This window comes from Chiroxiphia lanceolata, chromosome 5 (assembly GCF_009829145.1).
Source record: "Chiroxiphia lanceolata isolate bChiLan1 chromosome 5, bChiLan1.pri, whole genome shotgun sequence".
In the NCBI taxonomy this organism is placed as follows: domain Eukaryota; kingdom Metazoa; phylum Chordata; class Aves; order Passeriformes; family Pipridae; genus Chiroxiphia; species Chiroxiphia lanceolata.
In genome coordinates this window covers 57,047,555-57,069,841 of record NC_045641.1, presented here as the reverse complement: position 1 = coordinate 57,069,841, position 22,287 = coordinate 57,047,555, and the positions used below count along the sequence as shown (strand labels likewise).

The 22,287-nt window shown below is 40.7% G+C and overlaps 1 protein-coding gene across 5 annotated transcripts in view; it reads left to right on the top strand.

Annotated features, from left to right (window-relative positions):
* Window positions 1-22,287, top strand: part of TBXAS1 (thromboxane A synthase 1) — a 263,546-nt gene that overhangs the window by 65,900 nt on the left and 175,359 nt on the right. For all 5 annotated transcript variants that reach the window (XM_032689004.1, XM_032689005.1, XM_032689007.1 and 2 more), the window contains one exon: window positions 20,101-20,194. In XM_032689004.1, the coding sequence (XP_032544895.1) occupies window positions 20,101-20,194 (94 nt within the window). The remainder of the gene's footprint in view (window positions 1-20,100; window positions 20,195-22,287) is intronic.

Sequence of the window (22,287 nt, the reverse complement as noted above, 5' to 3'; positions counted from 1 at the left end):
CAATAAATGTGATTGAGCTGTGCTAACGATTTTCTCCAACTGGAGGGAAACAGATAACAGCGTGTTTGCATACGCGCCTGTGCCGCCCTCCTGTCTCTCCCCCTCCTCCCCACGTGCACATGTGTTTAGCACAGAGGCAGACGCGTGGTTGTGTCAACTAACTGACGTGAAGCAACACATCTCTGATAAAACTGGGACTCTGTTTGATGTAGTTGCAGTCAAATGTGCTTGATTTGAATGAGAGACTTTTTAAAAATCTATTTTTATGCAGATTTTAAAGCCTGTAAGGTAATGAGTCAATAAGACAGCTATTAACACTTCAATCTTTCTGATATCTGGAATAAGAGAAAGAGATAGATAAGATCTAGCTGTTGTAGATTTAGCCAGCCTTTTCATGCTTGGGTTAAGTTAACCCTGGTTTATATGCTGAGTTTTGTGTTTCAGTAGTTCCAGATTTTTGCAGATATGAGGTTCAGATACATGAAAGACTGTTTAGGTGTGTTGAGATGTGCACACTTGTGTTTTTCGACTGCATCCTTCCTCCATTTCCGCATATATTTCTCTGATAATGTTTGTTTTTTGAAGTAATCACACAGTAACTTTCACTGACCTTAAAAATCACGTGATAGGACTGCCGCTCATGACTGTCCTCGTGTTTTCTCTGTATTGATCACAGCAGGCTTAAATAATGAGCTTCAATTTCTGTCTTTCGTGCAGGCCATGGAAGCACTGTGTCCAATTATTTGAAAGAAAAAAACCACAGAAAACACTTGATTATATATTTTAGAAAGGAATTTTCTGTTTTCATGTAGGGTTCCAGGATAAATGACATATACAGTGAATCTTTTGTTTATTTTGCTTACCCTTTCAGGGTTTGATCTTAGTTAGCTTAGTCTGAGAGTTGCCTGTGTACAAACACAGGATGCTATTGAATGTATGAAGTGTGCCTAACATTCACATATTTATGAATACTACATGTTCAGACTCACTAATTATACATGACAGTGCAGATAATTAGGGGTTCGTGTAGGCACGCACTTGGTAAAATGGTACAGACAGTTGTGTGTCTTGGCTGTGTGAAAATTGTCTCTACTCTTCAAATTACTGCTCTCGAGGACTAAAGAAATTTTATACACAGAACAGGTAGGGCAAACCCCGCAGTTCACTTGTTGCCTTTTAAGACACACAGCAGACATGCAGCACTGCTTCCTGCTGACTCAGCGTTTCTCGGGGTTGATCTGCAGCTCTGCGTGTTTGTGAGATGGGGCACCCTGTTCTCTCAAAGCCCTGTCCCCCTTTCTAGGATGCACACAAATCCCTCATTGTTCGTCTCATGCTTCCTCTCTTCTATTTTTCCTTCCTTCTATACACTGTTATTTCTTCCTTGTGTTACAAGTGCAGCAGCCAGCAGTTTCAGCTCGGTATTTCTACCATCGTAACTCTTCTGACCAATGTGGTCATAACTTATTTCCTCTGCTATCTTCAGATACCTGTATTAGGACACTTAAACATACCTAATGCGATGATTCTTTTTTTTCTTTAAAAAAAGTTGTGGGCCTGCAACTTCCCTTTGTTTCTGGAGAATTTCTGTCCAATGTCTGGTTAAGAGAGAGCCCCTTTATTTGGGTGGTTGAGTATTGATTTAGGAGGTTTGTCTTTTAACACCCAAGTTTGAAAAACGTGGCTGCAGGCAGTGATGCAAACTGTATAATCTTTCTCCCTTATAATGAGAGAAACACTGAAATACGTTTCTAATAAGTGGGGATAATGTGGTGTGGAATATTCAGCGTCTGGGTTATTTTTTTTTTTTTTTTTAATTAAATGCAGGAAAGTTTGTTTTGGTTAAGATCTTAGTAAGCTGAGAGTTGTGGAGTACCATTTGTGTGCAGGACTACTGTTTTGGTGCCTGAACAGAAAAAAGACTACATCCAATTCGCTGGCAAAGTGGATAAGCTGGAGCAGCTAACATGGATTCTGTAATTACTGCATGCTCGGGGTTCCTCGGCTGCCTGAGCTGCCGTACCGTGTTTTGTAAGCACTGAATTATCTTTAAAACCAAACAAAAGCTGCCACATGCTTGCAGCATTTGGGAGACACAACCTATTTTATCACCAGCCACGACTTGCTAATGGAACAATAGGAACCATGGTAGCCTCGGATGACTGGTCTGAGGATGTTTCATAAGGGCCTCTGAGTCATCTCCCATCTATTTGTTGCAGTGTTTCACCAACCAGGTGCAGGCAAGTCTCAGACGCCCTTTGACCAACATGCCAGCAGCTGTAACTGTAAAAACCCCTTTGTTTGAGCTCAGACACAAGCACTTCAGATAAGCCAGTACCCAAATTTTATCCCACTGCCATATACTACCATCAGACTCTTCCTTTTTTCCTTCTCAAATGATGGTTTCTAACATCACAGATCAGTCTTTTACTGCTTTGCTTCACAGCAAGGAAAGCTATGTTAGGGTGGTTGCATTTGAAAGCCTGTGCCAGTGGTCAAGCAACAGGAGACAAGTTGCACACCTGCAAAAAAGGGCTGTGCTCTGCTGTAAAATACAACCCTGTTCAAATAGACTTGTTTCAGAATCAAAAAAGGAACTGTCCTTCTGGCTTTGATCTGTCATGAGAGAAGAGTAATAACTCAAGTTTAATTTTTAGGAGGTTTAAGTCCACAGGTGTCCTAGTCACAGTAATAAGTCTCAGGTGCAATATTTGCTGCTAATGGAATAATTAATCCTGCTTGCCTGTATCTCATAGTGGCAAACCAGTGCAGGCATGGCTGCTGAAGGGTATGTGGTCTCTTCTGGATGCTCACTTTTTGGAGGTGAGAATATGCCCTACATATTACAAGCAGGTTAGAAAAATGAGCTGTTTCTCAGTTTACATTGGAGATGAAACTTTGTTAGAGGTTCATTATATCAGTATGGCTTTTATAAAGTGCTCTAGGTATTGGAAGTGTGTTTGGGTGTGCTGACTTTGAAATTGTAGGGGTTTGCTACTTTTTTCCTCCTGCCTTAAAAGATGCTTTAGGTTACTGGCAGTTACTGTAAGTTGGAAATGAAGCTTTACAGCTGTTCATACAACCACACATGCTCATGCCCCTGTACCTCTAGAGGGTTGCATGGAGTCCTCTAATGATGTTGTGCTGTAGTTGTAAGCTTCAACCTGGTGACTGAATTGTGGTCTAGCATCTCTGTCTGTGACTATGCCCTTTAATAATAAATATTTCCCTGTGCACGTGAAATTTCGTTTGTTGTTTTCCTCCTTTCCTTCAAAGACTCACTATTCTCAGTAGTTTTGGGGGGTTTTTGTTTGTTTGGGGGTTTATTTCTTTGTTTGTTTTAATTTGATTTTTTTAAGTGAAATATTTGTGGAATAATTGGTTTCCCAAATAAGTTTTATTTGGTATGAGGAATGACTTTATTTGGTATGACTTGTCTTTCCTCCCAGAGGCTTTTGTGTTGTCTTTAGATAGAAGGCTACATGCCCTAAAATATGTTTAATGAAACTGTGTGGTGGGAAAAGGTAATAAATTAAAGACCAAATGCTAGATTCTAATAAACTTTTCAATATAGAAAAGCCTAAACATGTATGGACCTGCTTGGCTAATTGTTAGCTGGCTTGGTATCTTTGCATAGGCTTTCATCAAAGAGGCAAAGTATTCGGCTTTGCAGATAAGCTGTGGGCAATTTCTAGCCAAAGCCTTTTTGTTGCTGTCTCTAGCTGTGTGACTGTATGGGTGTGGAAGTGGCCACTGCCATGACTTTGTCACTGATTTGTGTTGGTAGCACAAGTCCCTCCCTGATGGAAGAGGAGGAAAATAGTCCCTCTTCCATCAATAGCAAACAACAATTAGAGCAATAGTTAATCACTTGTTTATTTTTAGACCAGAATGAACCATGCTTCCATCTAGTTTGACTTCCTGTTTTTTCAGGCTCTATATTTTCCTTTACACTTTGTTAGGGGGAAGTGCTGTGTGGTGTGAGGTTTTGTTTGGTTGTCTTTTTTTCTTTTTTTCTTCCTTTTTTTTTTTTTTTTGAAGAAAGAAAGGGGAGTATTCTAAAAGCTGAAATATGCAGTGAGTCCATTAGTCTCCCTGGTAAACTGTTTTAATCTTTACGTGCCCTCCACCCAAGAAATGGTATCTGAATTCAGAGTTCCATTTCTGTAATGTCTGTACCCAGCTCTGTGACTGTTTTGGCTTTGTCCTGGAAGATAGGGAGCTACTTGCTGTTAGACCTTGTTCCTGGGTAAGTATTTGTAGGCAATTCTCAACTTTCTGTTCAGTATACTGCACTGACACATAAAAGCTTGTTTTATTTTTAATTCCCAATCCTTAGATCTCTTTCAAAATGTCCTTTGAGCTCCATCCTAGTGGAGCTCCCATGTCTTTCCTGAACAGTACTGTGTGCAGCAGTTGTGTGGTTGTTTTACCAATGCTCTACATGTTGTTTCCTCACTTCTGCCTGGTATCTCCTCTTTGTACCCCTGGGGATTAGGTTGGTGCCCCAGCAATGCTGCCAGCTATAATCGAAGCAGTGACTCAGGACATGACAAAGGAGCTGTACCTGAACCTGAAAGGAGATTGTAATGGTGTGGGGGTCAGTCTGTTCTCCCAAGGAACAAGAGATAGGACAAGAGGAAACGGCCTCAGGTTGCACCAGGGTACGTTTAGGTTGGGCATTAGGAGCAATTTCTTCGCTGGAAGGGCTGTCCAGCACTGGAACAGTCTGCCCAGGGAAGGAGTAGAGTCACAATCCCTGGAGGCGTTTGAAAGATATAGATGTGGTGTAGGGACAGGGTTTGGTGGTGGGCTTGGCAGTACTGGGTTTAATGGATGGACTCAATGATCTTGAAGGTCTTTTCCAACCAAAAAAATTCTATGGTTCCATGTCTGTGACTTTTCCAAGCAAAACCTTCCATCCTGGATATATGATCTGCATTTCTGCTTCCTGAATGTATCAATAGGCTGCCAGGTGAATTTAGTTCCCTGTTCAGTAGCTGCAGCTTGTCTTTTTTTGCTTTATGCTGTGCTACCCGTCTTCATGTCAGTGATTAACTTTGTCAGGAAAGAGTTTTAAAGCCACTGTGTCTGAGGGAAACAGTTCACACAGTGACTGAGCTGACCTCATCACTTGCAGCTATCAAAAGGAGAATTCCCCTCCCATCACCCACTTGCTAGTGCTAGCTCAGACACTCAGTTGTGCCTTTGGTGGACCTATCCAGGGAACCACTCAGGCACCCTTCTCTCTCCTAGATGCAAAACCACCAGCATGCTATGTTCATTTCTCCTGGGATAGTTTGCTAGTTTAGTGGCTGCATCAGCTTGATCAGGGACCAGATGAACACAGGGAAAGCAGCAAAAGGGAATATGTGGGAGGTGGGTGGAAAGGGAAGGGTGCAACTTTTTTCGGCAGTGGTCAGCTCAGCTCTCAGCTGCCTCCTGGCATCCCTGCTCTAATAGATGACCTTCTGACTGGATTGCACCCCTATAAATGCCATGGCCAGGATGGATTGGTCATAGTTCAGGTGAGCAGTACCATTGCTAGTGCCCTGTGATGCCCAAGAGCTATGAAACAGCTGCCAGGACAGATTTCCAACCATCAAATCCCATGGCCATGCCAACGACTCTATGGCAAGAGGATGCTACAGAGAGCCTGTTGACATATTCCTTAGCACAGAAAATCTGGGACCAGATTTAAGTGGCTGTAGCTCGTGATTCCTTTTATTAGTGAATAAGAAGCTATCTCTGTAAATTCTCCTATCAAGAGTCCCGTGGATCAATACCTCATGATTATCAGCCACATTTTGTGACCAAGCATTGAACCAACTTTTAGCTTGTCTAGTTTGGTGTCTTGTTTGTTCTCTAAATAGTTCTCTCATTTTCCTGTGTAGTGTGATGTCTTTTAGGCAAGTTATTATGTGGTTCAGTGCTTCTATTGCATTGAACTGGCCCAAGCAGATACTATTGGGAGAGTTGTATTTATCAACTATACCCATATACCTATCAAAAACAACCCTAAAACCACCCCAACCTAAAATGAAAATCTTTTTTGACAATACTGAAAGGCATTAATTATATTTTTAGCCTCTCAACAAATTTGTTAATGACATCTCAAAATAATAATTGCGTTATTTTATGTAAGGATGATGTCAGGTTTATTATTACCTCTGTTCTTCTCTTGTCCCTTTACATTTTGGGATTATGCTGGCAGTCCTTCAAATGCTCTGAGTTGTGCTAGTGTTAAAAATCAGTATTGTTAGTGCAGAGCATCTCAGCCATTTTTTAGGTGTATGTTATGTGATGCTACTTAATTTTGAAAATGTTCAACTTCATCAGGATGCTGCCTTGTTTTTTCTTCAGTTACAAGTTGTACATTTTCTATTGTATAGGTGTGAGAAATTATTTTTGAAAATATTATTTGTCCCTTTTGCCTGTGGATTTGAAAGAGGAATGAAATAATTTTCTAAATGACTTTGTGTAGGCATCCACCTGATTCCTTCTTCACATAACTTCTTTGTTCCGAACATTTTCCTTGTTCTGCTTCCAAGAATCTTTAAGGTCTATCTTTTTTTTTTTTTCCGATTTTATCTTGAGGGCAGGGAAATTGCCACAGCAGAAAGCCTTTACACCAACTTGCTGGTCCTTTGGCCAATGTGTAGACATGGGTGGACTCTGGCCTTTTACATGGATTGGAAATAAAAGGAGTTGAGAAGGGCTTGATTCTCCAGTGGGCAGCCCAAGCAATAAAGTAGAACAAAACTAACTGTAATTGGTGGGACCATGGCATGAAAAATCTTCAGCCTTGCATTTTAGGCTTTCTTTGAGCATTGTTCAGTAGGGGAGCTTCCCAAGGAGGAGGAAAACAGTCCTTTCTGGAGGGGTGTGGTAGGAATGCTGTATAGCAGAGTATCATCTTAACGCACCTCTCTCTGCTCCAGATGCATCTTCAAGCAATAGATTGATGTTAAAGACAGGTGTTTGGTGTGAAAAACCCATCAGTGGTGTATAGTAACCCTTACAGAAAATTAACAGTGTCCAAAACATGAATACCTAACCATTCTTTATTTTGTTCTGTGGAGAAATGAACAGATTCAGAGTGTGTGTATGTATATACATGAATGTACATATATGGATATATAAATATATACATAAGTATGTTTTCCTCAAGGATTCAAAAGTATCTCAGCTTGAGTTAGCTATTCCTAGAGTAGTGTCAGATAAATAAGGTAAATAAAGTAGCCATTGTGCAGTGTGGGATGCCAGTGTAGGAATGCACCACTTCATATGGGCCTTTACATTGCAACCAAAGTTTCCCTTACCACTTGGGGGAGGCATTAAAAGTAAAGCTTATCTTCAGAGCTCTGGTAGTGACCAGCAAGGGTAACCTTTTTCCAGGCTGCTGTGTGTGACACATGGTATATTACCTCAGTGCACTACTACCCTTTACCTGGTTTGAGCAGATTTTGCTAATGCTTTCCTGAGTGTCTTTTTCATATTCCTCCAATTCAAAGTGTCCTATCCATTGTGGGGTTTTTTTAGCCATCATTGGATCTTCCAGTCTAACCTCTCTTAAGACAGGCACTAAACTTAAACTATCCAGCAATAAGTAGAAGTATTTGTCTTCAGGCATCCAACTTCGTCTTATGGTTAGCTCCTTGGAGACAAACTGAAGCTGGAAATAATGATGCTGATCTGTAATGAGCCTTAAAAAAATTATCATTGTTTTACTTAGCACAAAAAAATACACAAATTCAACTGCAATAATATCTTCCTCATATGTGGCTCAAGGTGATGTTGAGATCCTATATTCTCTCTCCCTTCTCTGAGACTTTGTCTGGCTGAATGGGCCTTTCCTCTCCCTCAACAAGCCTCTTTCTTCCTTCCAGGATTTCTGTCGTTTGTATGACATCTTGCTCTTATTCATTTCTGCTCTCAATCCCAATTCTGTTGTTATTCCTTTTATTTTTATCAACTTTCTAATATTTTTTAAAGCCTCTGTATATCATCATCTAATGCCTTTGTTCTGCCTTAGAAAAGATCACTAATCTGCACCCAGGCACTTGCAGAGATGGTGAAGAAAACTGACTTCTCTGGGCTTCAGCTCTCCTCTTGGCCCTCTTTGAAGGTGAATCGTTCATGCTAATGACTTGTTATCGTTACCTCCCTCTGGAATTTTAGTTCATTGTGGTGGTTAAAAAGTAATCGAATGACAGTGCGCAGACTTCCCTCCACTTTAGGGGACCTCACGATGATGATTTATTTATCATTTTTGTTTCAGCAGGAGCTATGAACCCCTGTCAAAGATCAGGGCTCTGCTGTGCACATGAAGGGTGTGCTGTGTAATGGAAAGATGGTCGCTGTCTCAGTGAATTTGCAGTTGAGGCGATGAAGCGTTTTGCTTTCATGTGCCAGGAGCATTTGAGACTCTCTGACTGAAGGAGAAGAGGGTGAACTGGGACAGGGGTGCAATAGCAGGTCCTTTGAGAGATGCTTTGAAGGGGGTCTTTAATGCATTCCTACGGTACATTACTCGTGCAGCAGTATGTCAGATGTTAAAAACCCAAGAGTCAAAGGAACAGGTGACAGTAATAGACTTTTCCGTTGTTAGCAGGGAGCAATGATTTAGCAGGGAGCAATGATTACAAATTGCATCCAGGAGCCTGCCAGATAAACACTTTGAGAGAGAACATGACCAATACAAGAGCAAAGATGCTTTATTAAAATTAGTTCTTCCTGTCATGTGCACAACTGCTTCACGGAGCGGAGGTTGGTGGCTGTGTGGATTATGGAAGATCCAGACAAGCGGGCTGCAGAGTAAGCTGTCATGTGCTATGACACCGAGTAATGCAAATCAACTCTGTTCCAGGAAAGCCATTTCCACGTCAGCCTCTACATGAAAATTATCAGACTTGAACAAGGGTTTCTTTATGAAGTTAAGAGAATTATTCCTAAGGATTGGAATTTGTCTCTGTCATGGGGGAATGGTCAGAATGGACTTCAAAGTGCAGGCAAAAGATGAGATAATGTGAAACAAGCACTTTTTTTTCATAGCCAACAGCCCAGAGAGGAGCATGTCAGCTAAAAAAGTATATTTCTGTCTGAACAGTCCAACCTGCTGTTTTACAAGTAATGCATGGTGTTACTGCATTTTTCAGTGATTAAAGAAGGAAAATACCTCACAGTCCATTCTGCTCTGGGTTTGACACTTTGTGCATACCTAGTGTTGCTATTCCTTTGTGTAGTCGGTTGCTCAGTCTCCTTACGGCTTGAATGGGTGATTCAGAGCTCCAGGAAACCCCAATTGCCTTTGTTTTGCTTTTAATCTGGATGGCACTTGGGAGTAACACTTGAGCCTGCTTTTTTTAGGCAGTTTTTCAAGTTCAGAGAATCTCCTTGAAGTTTGCTTCCTGCGATGCTTTCATCCAGCCCGTTTGAAATTCTGCTTTTCCTTTGGCTTTGTTTGGCATCTATTCAACTATCTTCTGTTTTGTAGTAGGCATCAGCCTTTGTTAGTGGCCCATGATAGCTTGCTCAGGCTGGTGATGGTGGTTGACTGCTCAAGCACTGAAAGGTGATTGAAATAATTTCACTGCTCCTCCTGCCTCATGCCTGTGGTTGCTAAAGGGTATTCTATTAGTGCTGGGGTAGGAAATAAGTTATGCACATTCCTTGCTCTATCTGCTGTGTCTCTTTTATAGGATGAACTCACATTATGAAAAGGACTGAATTACTCCTCTTTTCTATGGGCTCAACTCTTGTCAGTCCACAGGTACTCAAGAAGTCATGAATAAGATGCAAAGGAAAAGAGGAAGCTGAGTTTATTCTCTGTATTGCCACAAGGCTTTGAACCCCACTTCTGTACTTCCCCTCACTGTTCATGTGTGCAGGAGCCCTGAGGTTGGAAGGATTTTCTCTTCTTCCCTTCAGAAATTAATGATGTTTTTCCCTGGTGACTCCAGTGCTGTGCTTTGCTTTTCATGAAAGGAGCTCCAGACACCCTTTACTTTAAATCTAGTGGTATTAAATCATGCAGTGCAACAGAGCTCTGGACTTGCAGTGTTTAGATGCATGTATGTTTAGATGCATAGATGAACAAGCTTCTCTTGTTCAATTCTGAGGCTTTGCAGCCAGCACTGGTGCTATTTCGTGATGTAGCAGATTGTCATTTATTCCCCGAAGCATTTTCACTTCCAGAGGGTCTTTCTATGCTGCTTCGTGTGCCTGGTTCAGCCACCTGCCAGGACATGGGATAGCTCCCCTAGAGGTGTTTGTGTGTCCTCTGTACCCAAATGGTGTGAAAATGAATGTGTATGTGTGAAGTAATTTAATAGGTAATTGTTGATGTTATATGAGAAAATTAGAGAATAAGGGGAATGAAAATCTGAGCAAGACAAGAAAAATAGAGGCACCTTTTCTCCTCATGGCATCAAAGTACTGCTAGTTTTCAAGTCATGGGGAACAGGCAGTCTCTCCAGTATTAATTTCGAGTTTATCATAGGCTGTCTGGTATGTACAGACATGATAGCATCTTTCCTGTAATTAAGGGTCAGACAACGTTGTCATTGTCACCCCTCTACTATAATGGATTAGAACTTGCATAAAATAACTAGCTATGAGCTGAGATTTTATGGGCGCTCTCAGACCGAGAGCCAGCACTTCCTTTATTTTTTAATCTGGTTTACTTAATTATAGGCGGGTCTGAGAGCACCACAAATTAAGGTTGTGTGATGCTCCCATTACACATCTCTATTTTAAATTGCTTTATCCAAGTCTAAGTATCTAGGCTTGAAGTTTTCCAGGGCTGCTGTCTGCCTTAGGTGGAATTATTGAAAAATTTCAGTTAAAATGAGCTCCATCATTTCTAACACAAATGCTAAAGAAAAATGTTTGGTTTATTTTGGGAATTTTTTTTTTAAACTCTTTGGAAGTGATGTTTTGATTTTTTTTTTTTTATATTAGATTTGAAGCAGGGGTTCAATATTTGGTGAGAGGAGGGATTTTTTTTTTTGTCAGTGGATGTGCTTTTTACCTTTCTCATGCAAATCTGGGCAAATCGTAAGTCTTTGAAAAATTGCAGTTAGCACATGTTCACTGGAATCTCTCATGTTTGTATATAATTTTAAGCTAATATTTCTGATTCTGTCTTTGCTAAGCATATTCCCACCCTTTGTCTGTGCAGAGGGTTGACCAGGCAACAAGTCCCTGAGAGCAGTTCAGCTTGCTCCGATTACAGGGAATGAGAGAAGCATTTCTGTAATGGGATTGGACTGTGGTATGATAGCTTCTATGAGGCTTGGGCACAAGAACTGGAAACTGGGAGCCTGTCTTACCTCTCCACCAGCCCTCTTCATCCACCACCTGTGTGCTAGGGAGGAGGGAAAAGCTGTGTACTGCGTCTGTCAAAGTGATAAGGAAAGTGGGGAATTTTGCAAACAGTCTGGTAAGAGTGAGCTTGAGTGAGGAGAAACTGGGATAAATTGCTGCATGGAGGAGGGTGAAACAGCTGATACAAACCAGTGTGGGACTGTGTTGGGAAGGGATCGATTGGGAAGCTCATGATAGAGGGTAAGAGGGGCAGTGCAGTAAGCTCAGGTGTGAGAAGCAGAGGCTGGGGACGGGGCAGGTCCATGAATGAGGAAGAGCAGGGATGTGGCAATGCTGCCAGAGGAGCAGATGAGGGCTCACTGCTGAAGTGTCAGCACCCAGCAAGAAGCCTAGAATTTTGGTTTAGGAACTCTTCGATTTTTCTAGGTTTTCTGTCTGAGGAAGCATTAGAGAGACCCTCTGGCAGGCTGGGCCTCGCAGATCCCTTGCATGAAAGACAACCCACTCTTTCTATTAGCTCCACCATTAACTCACTTGGCAAAGGTCTCTACCGTAGTCCTAGGGCCTTTTGATGACCTCTGGGAATGCAAAATGATGCAATGTGATGTATTTTTAACAGGCTTTTAAAAAACCTGATAACTTGCACAGAAAATTACTTTAAAGACACGTTATTGAGGTTGTGAAGTCAAGCCCACACAAGTTAGGAAATGCCAGAACAACGTTGTGCTGTGTACCATTAATTCGGGCTCTCTGAACACTGTGAAATGATCTCTGGTGCTCTGATCACATCTGTCTCTGGCTGATGGGATCTCTGCCATATCTCTGCCATAATTTATGTTTACTTCCTTGTTGTTAACTTAATAAATAAATAGAATTATTTCACGTGCTGTGTAATCATGAGGTCTGAGCATTTATCCAGAGCTGTCTCAAGGGAAGTGAATTGTCCCTGCAGTCTGTCACAGCTGCTCATTTGGGACTACAAGAGAGGAAGATGCCTGGAGGTTTGTTCCAGTAACTCTCTTTGTCCTTGCTTTGGTACCTGCCACATGTATGTTGACAGGCTGGTCTCAAACAGGAGGGTAGGACTGTGTTTCCACCTTGCCTTCAGTGAAGGAAGAGATGTCTTAGGCTCAAAAGCACTGGGAGCTATTGAGCCTTCTGAAACAATTTTGTTTTTCCCAGGATGCAACTTCATGCAAACCTTGTTGGCAACCTAGTACTGAGTGGCTCTGCATGCACTGTTGCTGTTGAGGAGTGTGGTAGAAGAGCTGAACTCTAAAACCAGTTCCTTGACAGCAACAGATATCAAGCAAGTTGTGTGATAGACTGCAACTTCACGGATTAAAATGTGAAAGGCAGTTGAGGTAGGTATGCTGTAGTGGGAATGCAGCATGGTTTTGCCTGCACAGAACATCACTTGATGTGTATGCTAGATAACATTTTGGGAGTTCACCCACTATAGCACTGCAATCCCTTTTTGACCCTAGGAAATAATGACCCCATGGCCTAGTGAGTACTTCCTTTATGTCAGTGAAAAGAATGAATGATCAGACTCCCAAGCAGACTTTTCTCCCTCAATTTAAACATGAAACTGCATCCTGCATCCATGCAATTATTCCCAGTACGTAGGAATGGTTGAGCTGCATACAGAGACTGGTGCCATGTTTTCTGCAAAGGGATTTGCATCACTAGGATATGAACTCACGTAACAATTAGGAAGGCTAATTAAGTTGAAACTTCATGTCCTTTTAATTAAGCAATTAAGGTGTCCATCTGCAAAATTAAGATATGTAATTACTTGAAGAGGGAGGAAAAAGACTTCATGAAATTTTACTATGGTTTCTGAAAACCTTGTTTCTGGCAATGCATCTGTTTTTGCAAACTTTGCTTCCTGGCTGAAGCAAGACCATCTATGGGCTTGAGGTGGTACCGTTTTCTTCTGTATACCTCACAATATCTGTTAGAATAAACAGGCACTTGAGGAAATTAGTCCTTAAGAAAGGTGTGGTGCCAGTGGTCCTAGGGAGTGAAAGGAAGGCATGGTCTGTGGTAAAGGCAGTGGGGTTGAGACATGAGAGCTGAGCTTAGCTATGAGCTCTGACCCAGGCTTCCTGCAGACCTTGTGTATGGCCTCATGTATGCACCAGACCTCAGATCTGCTGTGGACAATCCTCCTGCTGAGGAGACCACCCTTTTTGGTCATGTGGGATGGAGCTCCCACCTCCTTTCCCAAGGGTATGTGTTGCTATAAGGAGGCAACAGCCTCTGCTGCTGTTGACCTCCACTGTTCTATTTAAAGGTGTTGCGCCAACAAAGAGGGGCTGAAGCTGGATTTATGACTCTTGTTCATTTCCTCTTTATTTGGAAAAGTCACCGCCCAGTGTGAAGAGGTTGCACTCTGAGAGAGGTGATGAAATATTGTCATTGACCTGCTGTACAGACCATCTGTCTCTCCCAGAGCTACTCTGGAAGATGGTGAAGTGTGCTGCTTTTTCTGTATGGGTTTTTTAGTTTAATTGGCCTTGAATCACTGCTAATTTTTTAAAACTTATATCAAAGCCACCCCCAAAACTTTAAATACACTGTGACGACCTGAAGCCTTATTGCAACCAGTCCCTTGAGACTATCGGTTCTCTTAAGATAAGAGACACTAAAGAAATTGCTCAGCAGACCAGAACAGTATGGATTAAAAGATGATTGCTAACAGATAGATGAGGTATAAATTTAATACTGGGCATATAATTCGGCCTTTCCTGCACATTATTCCTGATGTATTAGCAAATATTTCAGTGAAATAGTATCCTATGATCATTTAGGTTTTGCAGCTGGAAAACATCTGCCCCAGTGGAGGCAGATGGTGCAAGAGTGTGCAATGTCTTCTGTTTTCTTGTGCAATTATATCAAAAGGCACTGTGAGTGTATGCAAGTGATTAAGGAGAGCAAGTGTTACATGGAAGTGCTCATTATCTCTGAAACTGTTGTTATAGACCTACAAATTCATAGTTAAAAAGGTGTAGATTTGTTGAGCTTGAAAATTAAATTGCAGTACTCAAATATCCTTATCCCAAACTGACTAAAGTGTGTCTTGAATATTACCTTTAAGAATGAACTGAAATTATACTTGTGGATATGCTGTATCTCTTTTTGGAGTTATAGTAGTAATTCCGTGCTCTGAGCTTGATATTCTACACAACCAAGTGTATTTTTGTTCAGCTAAATGTTCTGTTTCCACCAGGGGTACTGCTAGGTAACAGTAAAGGGTAATTGGGTAACCTGTGTTGACCAAGGAAAAGGGATTTACTTTCTCCGTTTTTCTCTCCTCTGTTTTGTGAGAGTGTACTTCAGGACCTAGCTGTCTTTTGGGGATGGACAGCTGATTTAATTTGTGGCTTGCTCTGTTTTTCTTTCCATGAGTATTCTTTTCAGAGGTAATAACCAGAGGTGGCTGTATCCTTCTGAGGTGGTATCCACTTTGGCTGCAATACTCACCCACTTGCGAGACCTGGGCTCTGTGTGTTCCTCTGTCCGAATGGGACCAGATAATGATTTTCTGTCTTGGATGATATCCTGAGCATGAGACAAGAGGAAAGACTTATGTGATGGCAGCTCTCCAGTGACCCTGCTGCAGTATTCATAATGCAAAATTTCCCAGAGAGAGTTGAGAACAGAAAGTCTAACTCTGTAGCCAGCTTGGGGATCATATCAGTGTTTTGGTTAGACTGCTCCCAGGAATGCTTGTATATTTTTTTCATGAACCATCGTTGTAATGCTGGGGAGGCTACCATTATTTTGTATATTATCACTACTTTGTGAGCAAAATGCATCCCAGTGTTAACTGGAATCTGGTATGGGTATATGTAAATAGAGACAAAGAGGTAAAAATGCATGGTGATTATTTCTTGTTTGGCAGGCATTATCTCAGCAAAATACTTTGTTTTCCCACTCAACCTTGCAAAATAATGTACCTCCCAACCCTGAGATTAAATAACATCACTTTTTTTATCTCAGTGTCCTAGTTTATAGTTTTCAGATATTATTAGGTTGTGCATTGCTTACATGTAGAAGGAATGACACGCTTTTTCTATTGAGAGAAATTTGGGGTAATTTCAATAGTAAGTTGAACTCTATGATGCAGAATTGGAAGCTCTGTAATGTTATCTGCTACACAAATTGATGGCAGATTGTGTAATACTTTTCCTTGCAGTACTGATCAGTACTGACCTGGCTGGGCAGATGGCTAGTTTGGTTGATTATATATCCATCCCAATTTATATTAATTATCTGTTTCTCCTTTTTTTTTTGCATGGTGTTTTGTGGAAAGAAGTTAATATTTCAGAGAACTTATATCTGGTGGTATACAGGAATGTATTTGGCATGTTAACTTTCTTTTAACAGTTGTGTTTAATATATACAGAGAGCATCTAACTCTGAGAGGCCATCTGAACATCTTCAAAGGGTTATTGAATTGTTCATCGATCTACTTCATTACTGCTGTTCCTCTGGTTCCTTTTGATGTCTTGTCACTTCGTTCAAAATATAATACCAAGCTTTTAAATTAATAGTTGTGCAGGAAGCCCTACATGTGTAAATATTAGGGTATGTTTTTCCTTTGAGTGAGAGTGTGCTAGATTGTCCAGTAAATACTGCTGCCATCAGAGTGTTATCTTTGTCATGCCTCTCACTTTACATAAAGACTCCTTCCTGTCTTCCTCTTAAGAAAGCTGAAGTGTCTGAGGTTTTATCTTTTAGGTTTTATAACAGTCTAATCTCTTATTCTGCCAGTAGAAGCTTACAGACTCGTTCCCTGATTAGGAAAATAAATTTGATTAATTTTCCCTCCTTTCCTTTCATCTTTTCCTTGTGTTTCTCTTACATTTGTTAAATTTACTAGCTAAAAGTGCCTGCTAATTTTTCCCCCCCCTTTCATTAATTTATTTATTCACTTTTTGAAGCTTTTTAAACTTCTGGAGTAGACAACATTCCATGGCAAGGAGTTCAATAGTTAGTGTATTTATTTCTTGGGAAAATGCTTAATTTTTAATCCTGCCACCTGAAAATTCATTTGTGGATTTTATGATTAATTTTTTAGTCAATGGGTAATAATTCTTAATTTATTTTGTAAGATGTGCAGGATCTTAAAAATATGTGTCATAGCACGCATCAGTTGCTTCTTTTTTCCATGATTAAGATCGTAGCCCCTTTGCTTATTCCTCGTACAGAAATTGTTCCATATCTTTGGTCATCTCCATCACCTCTCAGTATCTCTTCTATTTCTAGATTTTGCATTTGATTTAGCCTTTATAGTTCATTGGCTGATCTTCTACGTGTAGTGTGTGCCCACAGCAACAGCAGGAGGTTGCCTGATATCAGATTAATTTTTGTGATAAAATAATGTAGAAGAGTGTTAAGTGGCAGAGTGAGAAATAAGACTTCCTGCTGGTGATAAGGCAGGCTTGGAACTGTTGCATTTAGATGTCCAGACAAGTGTCTTTGCCTACAAGGCAACCCTGCCTGTTTGCACTTGTCCAACTTCTAGCCCACCTCCCCTTCCCAGCAACAAAACCTGGATGCTGTTTTCCAGAGCACTGAGTTACTGGCTAAGTGTCTGTCATGAGGGTGCTGAGTAACCGAATCACATAAATCAGCTGGTTCGAGTTATCCGTCCCTTCTGCTGAAAAGGCAAAGGGTTGTGCCACAAAGCTGTCAGATTCGTGTACTGCTGGTGTTCACTGTGTGTTATACAGGACTATTTTTTTTTTCTTTAAAGAAGCCCACAAGCTACTACTTCCTCTCTCTCCCCCACCCAAAATAGTGGGAATGAGCTGAAATATTGCAGAGATGGGGGGAAGCTCTAAATATTTAAGGTTGCAGAGTGTAAGCTGTTCCATTAGAAATTATCAAAGGCAAGGTTACCTGTGCAGTGTTAGATCCTCCTTCTTCGGTGCATGCAGCCCCATCAGTCTTTGGTCACTTGCATACTCTTTTCTTTTCTGTAAAACTGCAGGTATTTCAACAATACCATAAATATTGTGAAATCATAGGCTAGAGCTGGATGTGTTTATTGGTGAGATTCTTTTTTGGTTTTTTTTCCCCTCCAGCTGGACTCACCCTTTCGTTGTTATATTTCAGTGTGTAGCTTAACTACGGGGCTTCTTTCTCCCATCTCATTGTAAACTGCGGTTCCTTACCTTTCGAAAACCTGCTTCAAACATAACTGAATAAAAAGCAATGGAGAAAACCATGTTAGGAGGGGGAAAAGGAAAGCAAATTCTCAGCTATGTGGAGCTGCCAGTAATGTTCAGAAGCTGACAATGATGAACTGCTCATCTAAGCATAAATAGTCTTCACAGTCTGTGTGTTTCTTGCCTTGTGAAACTGGGCGCACTGTACTCATTAGTTTTGTTCCTTTTTAAATATTTGGTGATCACACAGTTTACTTTGTCTAGTGTAAGCCTCTGTTGCAGTCACTCTTCCCTTTGCTGTACATGAAAACCAGGAGTCTACAGTGTGTCTGGTCTTTAGTGAAACGAGCAGTTAACAGTAGCCCAGGCTGATGTTTTGTGATCTGCCATGTATTTTACACTGAAAACATAAAAATAGAATCCTGCAAAATTGACGGGTTTCCATTGACAGGGATTTTCATCTTTTTCACTGTTTACATACTGAAGATGAGGACTTTGCTATGACACAAAGACACTTTAGGAAGATCTCAAACAGCAGCAAAAAAAAAAATCCTCTCTTTGGGGAAGAAGATGTATCATGTAGGTTGTTTTGTCATTTTAAAGTTAAAACATTTCCCAAGAGTATTAGCTGAGGAAAACCTCATATTTTTTAAAGCAGTTAAGTAGCCAAGAAGTCAATAATATGTATAAAATGTGTAATAAATGTTGACTTCTGTGCCTTTACTCCATGATACCCTGTCATACTTGAAATAGTGTCCTTGCAGAGACTCAAGACACATCATTTCTATTGAGAGGGTTTATGTTTTTGGAGGTTTGTACTGCCCCATTAAAAAAAAAAAAAAAGTTACTATTTAAAAATTATCAAATCCCTATCTTCTGGTTATGATTTTTGTAAAATATCTTCACAAAAGAGAATAGGTACTGTGATCCCAGAAATCTCTGGAAATTGAAGTACCAAAAGCTACTAACTCGATATTTAAGTCCCATTTTGCTTAGCTGATCACATGAGATCTAATTCTCTTTATTTTATATATTTGACTTCACAGCACTATTCTTTCTCTCTTGCTGGAGGAAAGGATCATTTTCTAACACCAACTCTTCTTTTCTCTCCTACCTCTTTGCTGAACCCCAGGAATTGTGTGCTGTTTGCCCATTAGGTTAAACCTGCCTGCATCATGTAAAGTCATTTCAAATGAGGCATATGCTGATTACTGGAACTGAAGGAGATGTCCAAGTCATAGCAATGCATTAGCATAACCTACAGAGTCACCAAGGCTGTACAGTGGGATTAAGAGGGAGCCAACCCATCGGGATCTGAGGGCATGACTTCTTCTGTGTCTCTCTTATGTCATTAAGATGGCCTGCGGACTCAATAGACCAAAGCAGTTGGTGTTGCAACACCTACACTGTGTGCAGTTCACAGTTTTTATTTTGCATTAGATTTGATTTGCTCACCGGGTCTAAGCAGTCTCACTGCACTTGAGATTCAAGCTGAACGACTGCTTATTACTGCCCTGATAAAAGGTGAAGGATTGGAACAGAGCTTTGAGTTCAGTTTCCTCTCACAAAAGCATGGTTTCATGTGCCAAAACTGCCCTGGGCACAGAACCATCATGTAGAGGGAGAGCTTTAAAACTATACCAGTGCTCTGATATAAGGTGTTAATATAGACATAATAGCCTTTAATAATCTTAAAGATCTTTTGCCCAGGTCCTCCCAGTGATAGTGTTCAGCATGATAATATTTAGTATTATTGTGTCTTTTGGTAATCAAAGCTACTGCTGTTAGCTCCTGCTCTTTCAGGTTTCACTAATTGAAGTCCATTGACTTAAATCCCTTGTTTGTATTAAGAAAGGGGGAGGGGAGGGGAAAAAAAAGACTCTGGGGTTGGTTTTTTTTTTTTTTTCCCTTTTTTTCCAGTATTGTCCCTGTCAATGTGCCACAGTTTCATCTGAAACAAGGGATGCATGAAGCTTTTCAGTCTGGGTTTTGTTTCCCCGTATTTTTTATATTTGTTTAATTTGCTGACTGGCAGATCTAAAAATCACTTAATCAGCATATCTGGCCCAAATACTAGGCTTGACTTGAACGTACTGACACGGTCTTGGCACATGGACAACAGAGACTAGTTTGAATTCTTGTTCTGTGATCTATATAGGTAGAGGTGATTGAAGAAGAAAATAATAGTCTGAAAATCTGTCTTGTTCCTTTCCCAGCTGTGCCACAGAAGTCAAACCCCAAATGCTTCTTTTGATCTCGTTTGTAACCTCACGTAGCTTCGGAGAGTCACTTCTGACTTATAAGACCTTCTGTGGGAAGAGGAGCAGTTCTCTAATTCCACTACTCAATTTGCAGGCCTGTGTTTGAGTCCCTTGGTTCTTTTGCCCTCTCTGAAGTACCAGTGTATTGCATTTATTTCTGTGACCTGAGGAGCTGCTGAGCAATGTCATCTCATTGGCAGTTCTGTTTAGCCGATACAGAAAGCATCTTCTCCCTCCTGAATCTAGGGAAGTCATCTGAACTTGTTACTGTGGCAAGTCCTACCATGAAAAGATCAAAAATTAACTTACTACATTTTTTTTTTCCCCAGGTACTCCACATCTGCATTCTCCAAACTAAGCAGAGTCGGGATCCGACATCCTCCACCTCTTCCTTTCATTGGAAATCTGCTCTTTTTCAGTGAGGTAGAGTATGTTTTTCTTTGTATCGATCCAAAGTGATGGGAAGAGTGGACAGGAGGTAGAAGGAATTGGAAGGAATCCTACACTTCAGTGATACCATCTCTTCCAGCATTTCCCTCTGGAAAGGACAAGCAAAACTCAGCTTTTTGAATGAATTGGTAGAAGCAGTTGTGTGCAAGCAGCTTTAATTTCAGGGTAAAGTAAACTTGAGGGAAAGAAAATGTGTAAGCTTCTGCAGTTAATTACTTGAGCTTTTTCATGGAAGTTCATGCCCTCAGTGAAACTAAGTTATGTGAATAGAGCAGATTATGTTAACTAGCCCCAACTGGTTTGTTCTGAGTGGTTTTGGCTCCTATGACCTTTCTGTTTGTTCTTACTTTTGCTGATTGTATACATTTATTTTAAAGCTTTTAATGTTGCTTGCTCCTAAGCAGTAACTGGAGTTAGGTACTGCAGAATGCTGTTGCTCTGTGCCCCAAATACTGGGACTGGGAGAAGGGGATGTACTGGGATTCTGCCTCCAGATTTCGTTCCCTTATTCTTCTCACCCATCTTCTTTCAGTAGCCTGTTAATGCTACTACATTTTGTTCCTTGCTCAATTTCAGTAATGTTACTGAGGGTCCAACATATCTTAATAATGAGGAGCTGCCATTTCTCTGGTTGGATGTTACAGTAAAATCTCTCTAGTGTGTCTCTGTTGCAGTCCAACAAATTTTCAGGAAATCTGGGCCAGTTCCAGATGCTGCCCAGTTTTCTCTTTTAAGTGCATGGTCATCAATACCCATGCTGAGATTTGAATTATTAATGGGAATTTATTGCTTCTTACCTTGGTCTTCATGGTGATTGTTCTGTCAATATCTGACTCATTATTAGATAAAACCCTTTTAAATACCGCTTTTGCATGTACATCTGATTTCATTTAGAAAATAGCATAAAAGGTAGACTTAATCCGCTCTAGATTAATTCAAACTGGAATTGGCAGGGTGACTAACTTACAAGGGTTGCTGGTGGTGTGCAATACAGACCAGTTCACCTTCACTCTTCTGGTTTCAGTTCATCTGGATGGCATAAAGCTACTCATTCTGTAGCTCCTTGGTGGTGAAATCCACACATCATTAGTCACCTACTAACACTTGATGTAGGTAAAGGTGCCTAGAGATTAAATTATTTTGATACATTGTAGATAGGCTTGCCCTCTGCCGGTGTACAAGTGGCAAGTTTTTGGGAACTAGGATCCAAAATGATCATATGATCTGTTAGGCAAATTTCATTACCAGAATAGCATTCATTAAATTAACTTAAAGCAGGCTACTGAAAAAAAAGACAAACTTGATTTTCCTAACTTTTAGGAAGAAAAATAAAATAAAGGTAGCTGAGAAATTATATTTTGGGATACCAAGAAATAACAATTCCAGATAGGGTTTTGAAACAGAGTCGAGTGATGCAAAGCCACAAGCACTGCCAGGCTGTATGTCCAACACTGTGACATTTCACCATCCATCTTCCTTACCATCCTATCACTGCCAGTAGAAACAGGCAGGGATGAGTCCAAGCTCTTTGCAATTTTTCTTTCTTCCCTCATATATTTTGCCATTTTTTCTGGATCTGCTCCTGTGGCTGCTTTCTTAGAATAGTGCCCATAGCAACGCACCAGTAATGGGAGCACTGCTTTTATACTGCAGGCTGTTCTCTATGAGAGCATTTTCAGGGACAGAAGTGCTCTCACTGCAGTCAGTAGAGGACATCATCCACTTTCCCTTTCCCAGCAGGGGGGGACCAGAGGTTGCCCATCACCATCCTGGGAATAGGGGTGGTTTTAGGGGTTTAGCTGCAAGTGGCACAACTGTGCATGAGCAGTGGCTTGTTAGGGCTGGATTTAATTTTTTTTTAATAGAAAGTAGCAAAAGGTTTATTCCTTTTTTTTTTTCTTACATCTATAATGTTAAGAAGTTCTTGCACTTCTTTGTTTATGCAACCATGTCTTTCCACTGAACTAGCTTTTTAGACTGTCTTCCTTTTAAATAGGCTAGCTCTTTCTTAGTATTGCTAATGTTGTGCAGGAAAAACACATGAGCCACACTCCCACTAAATCATC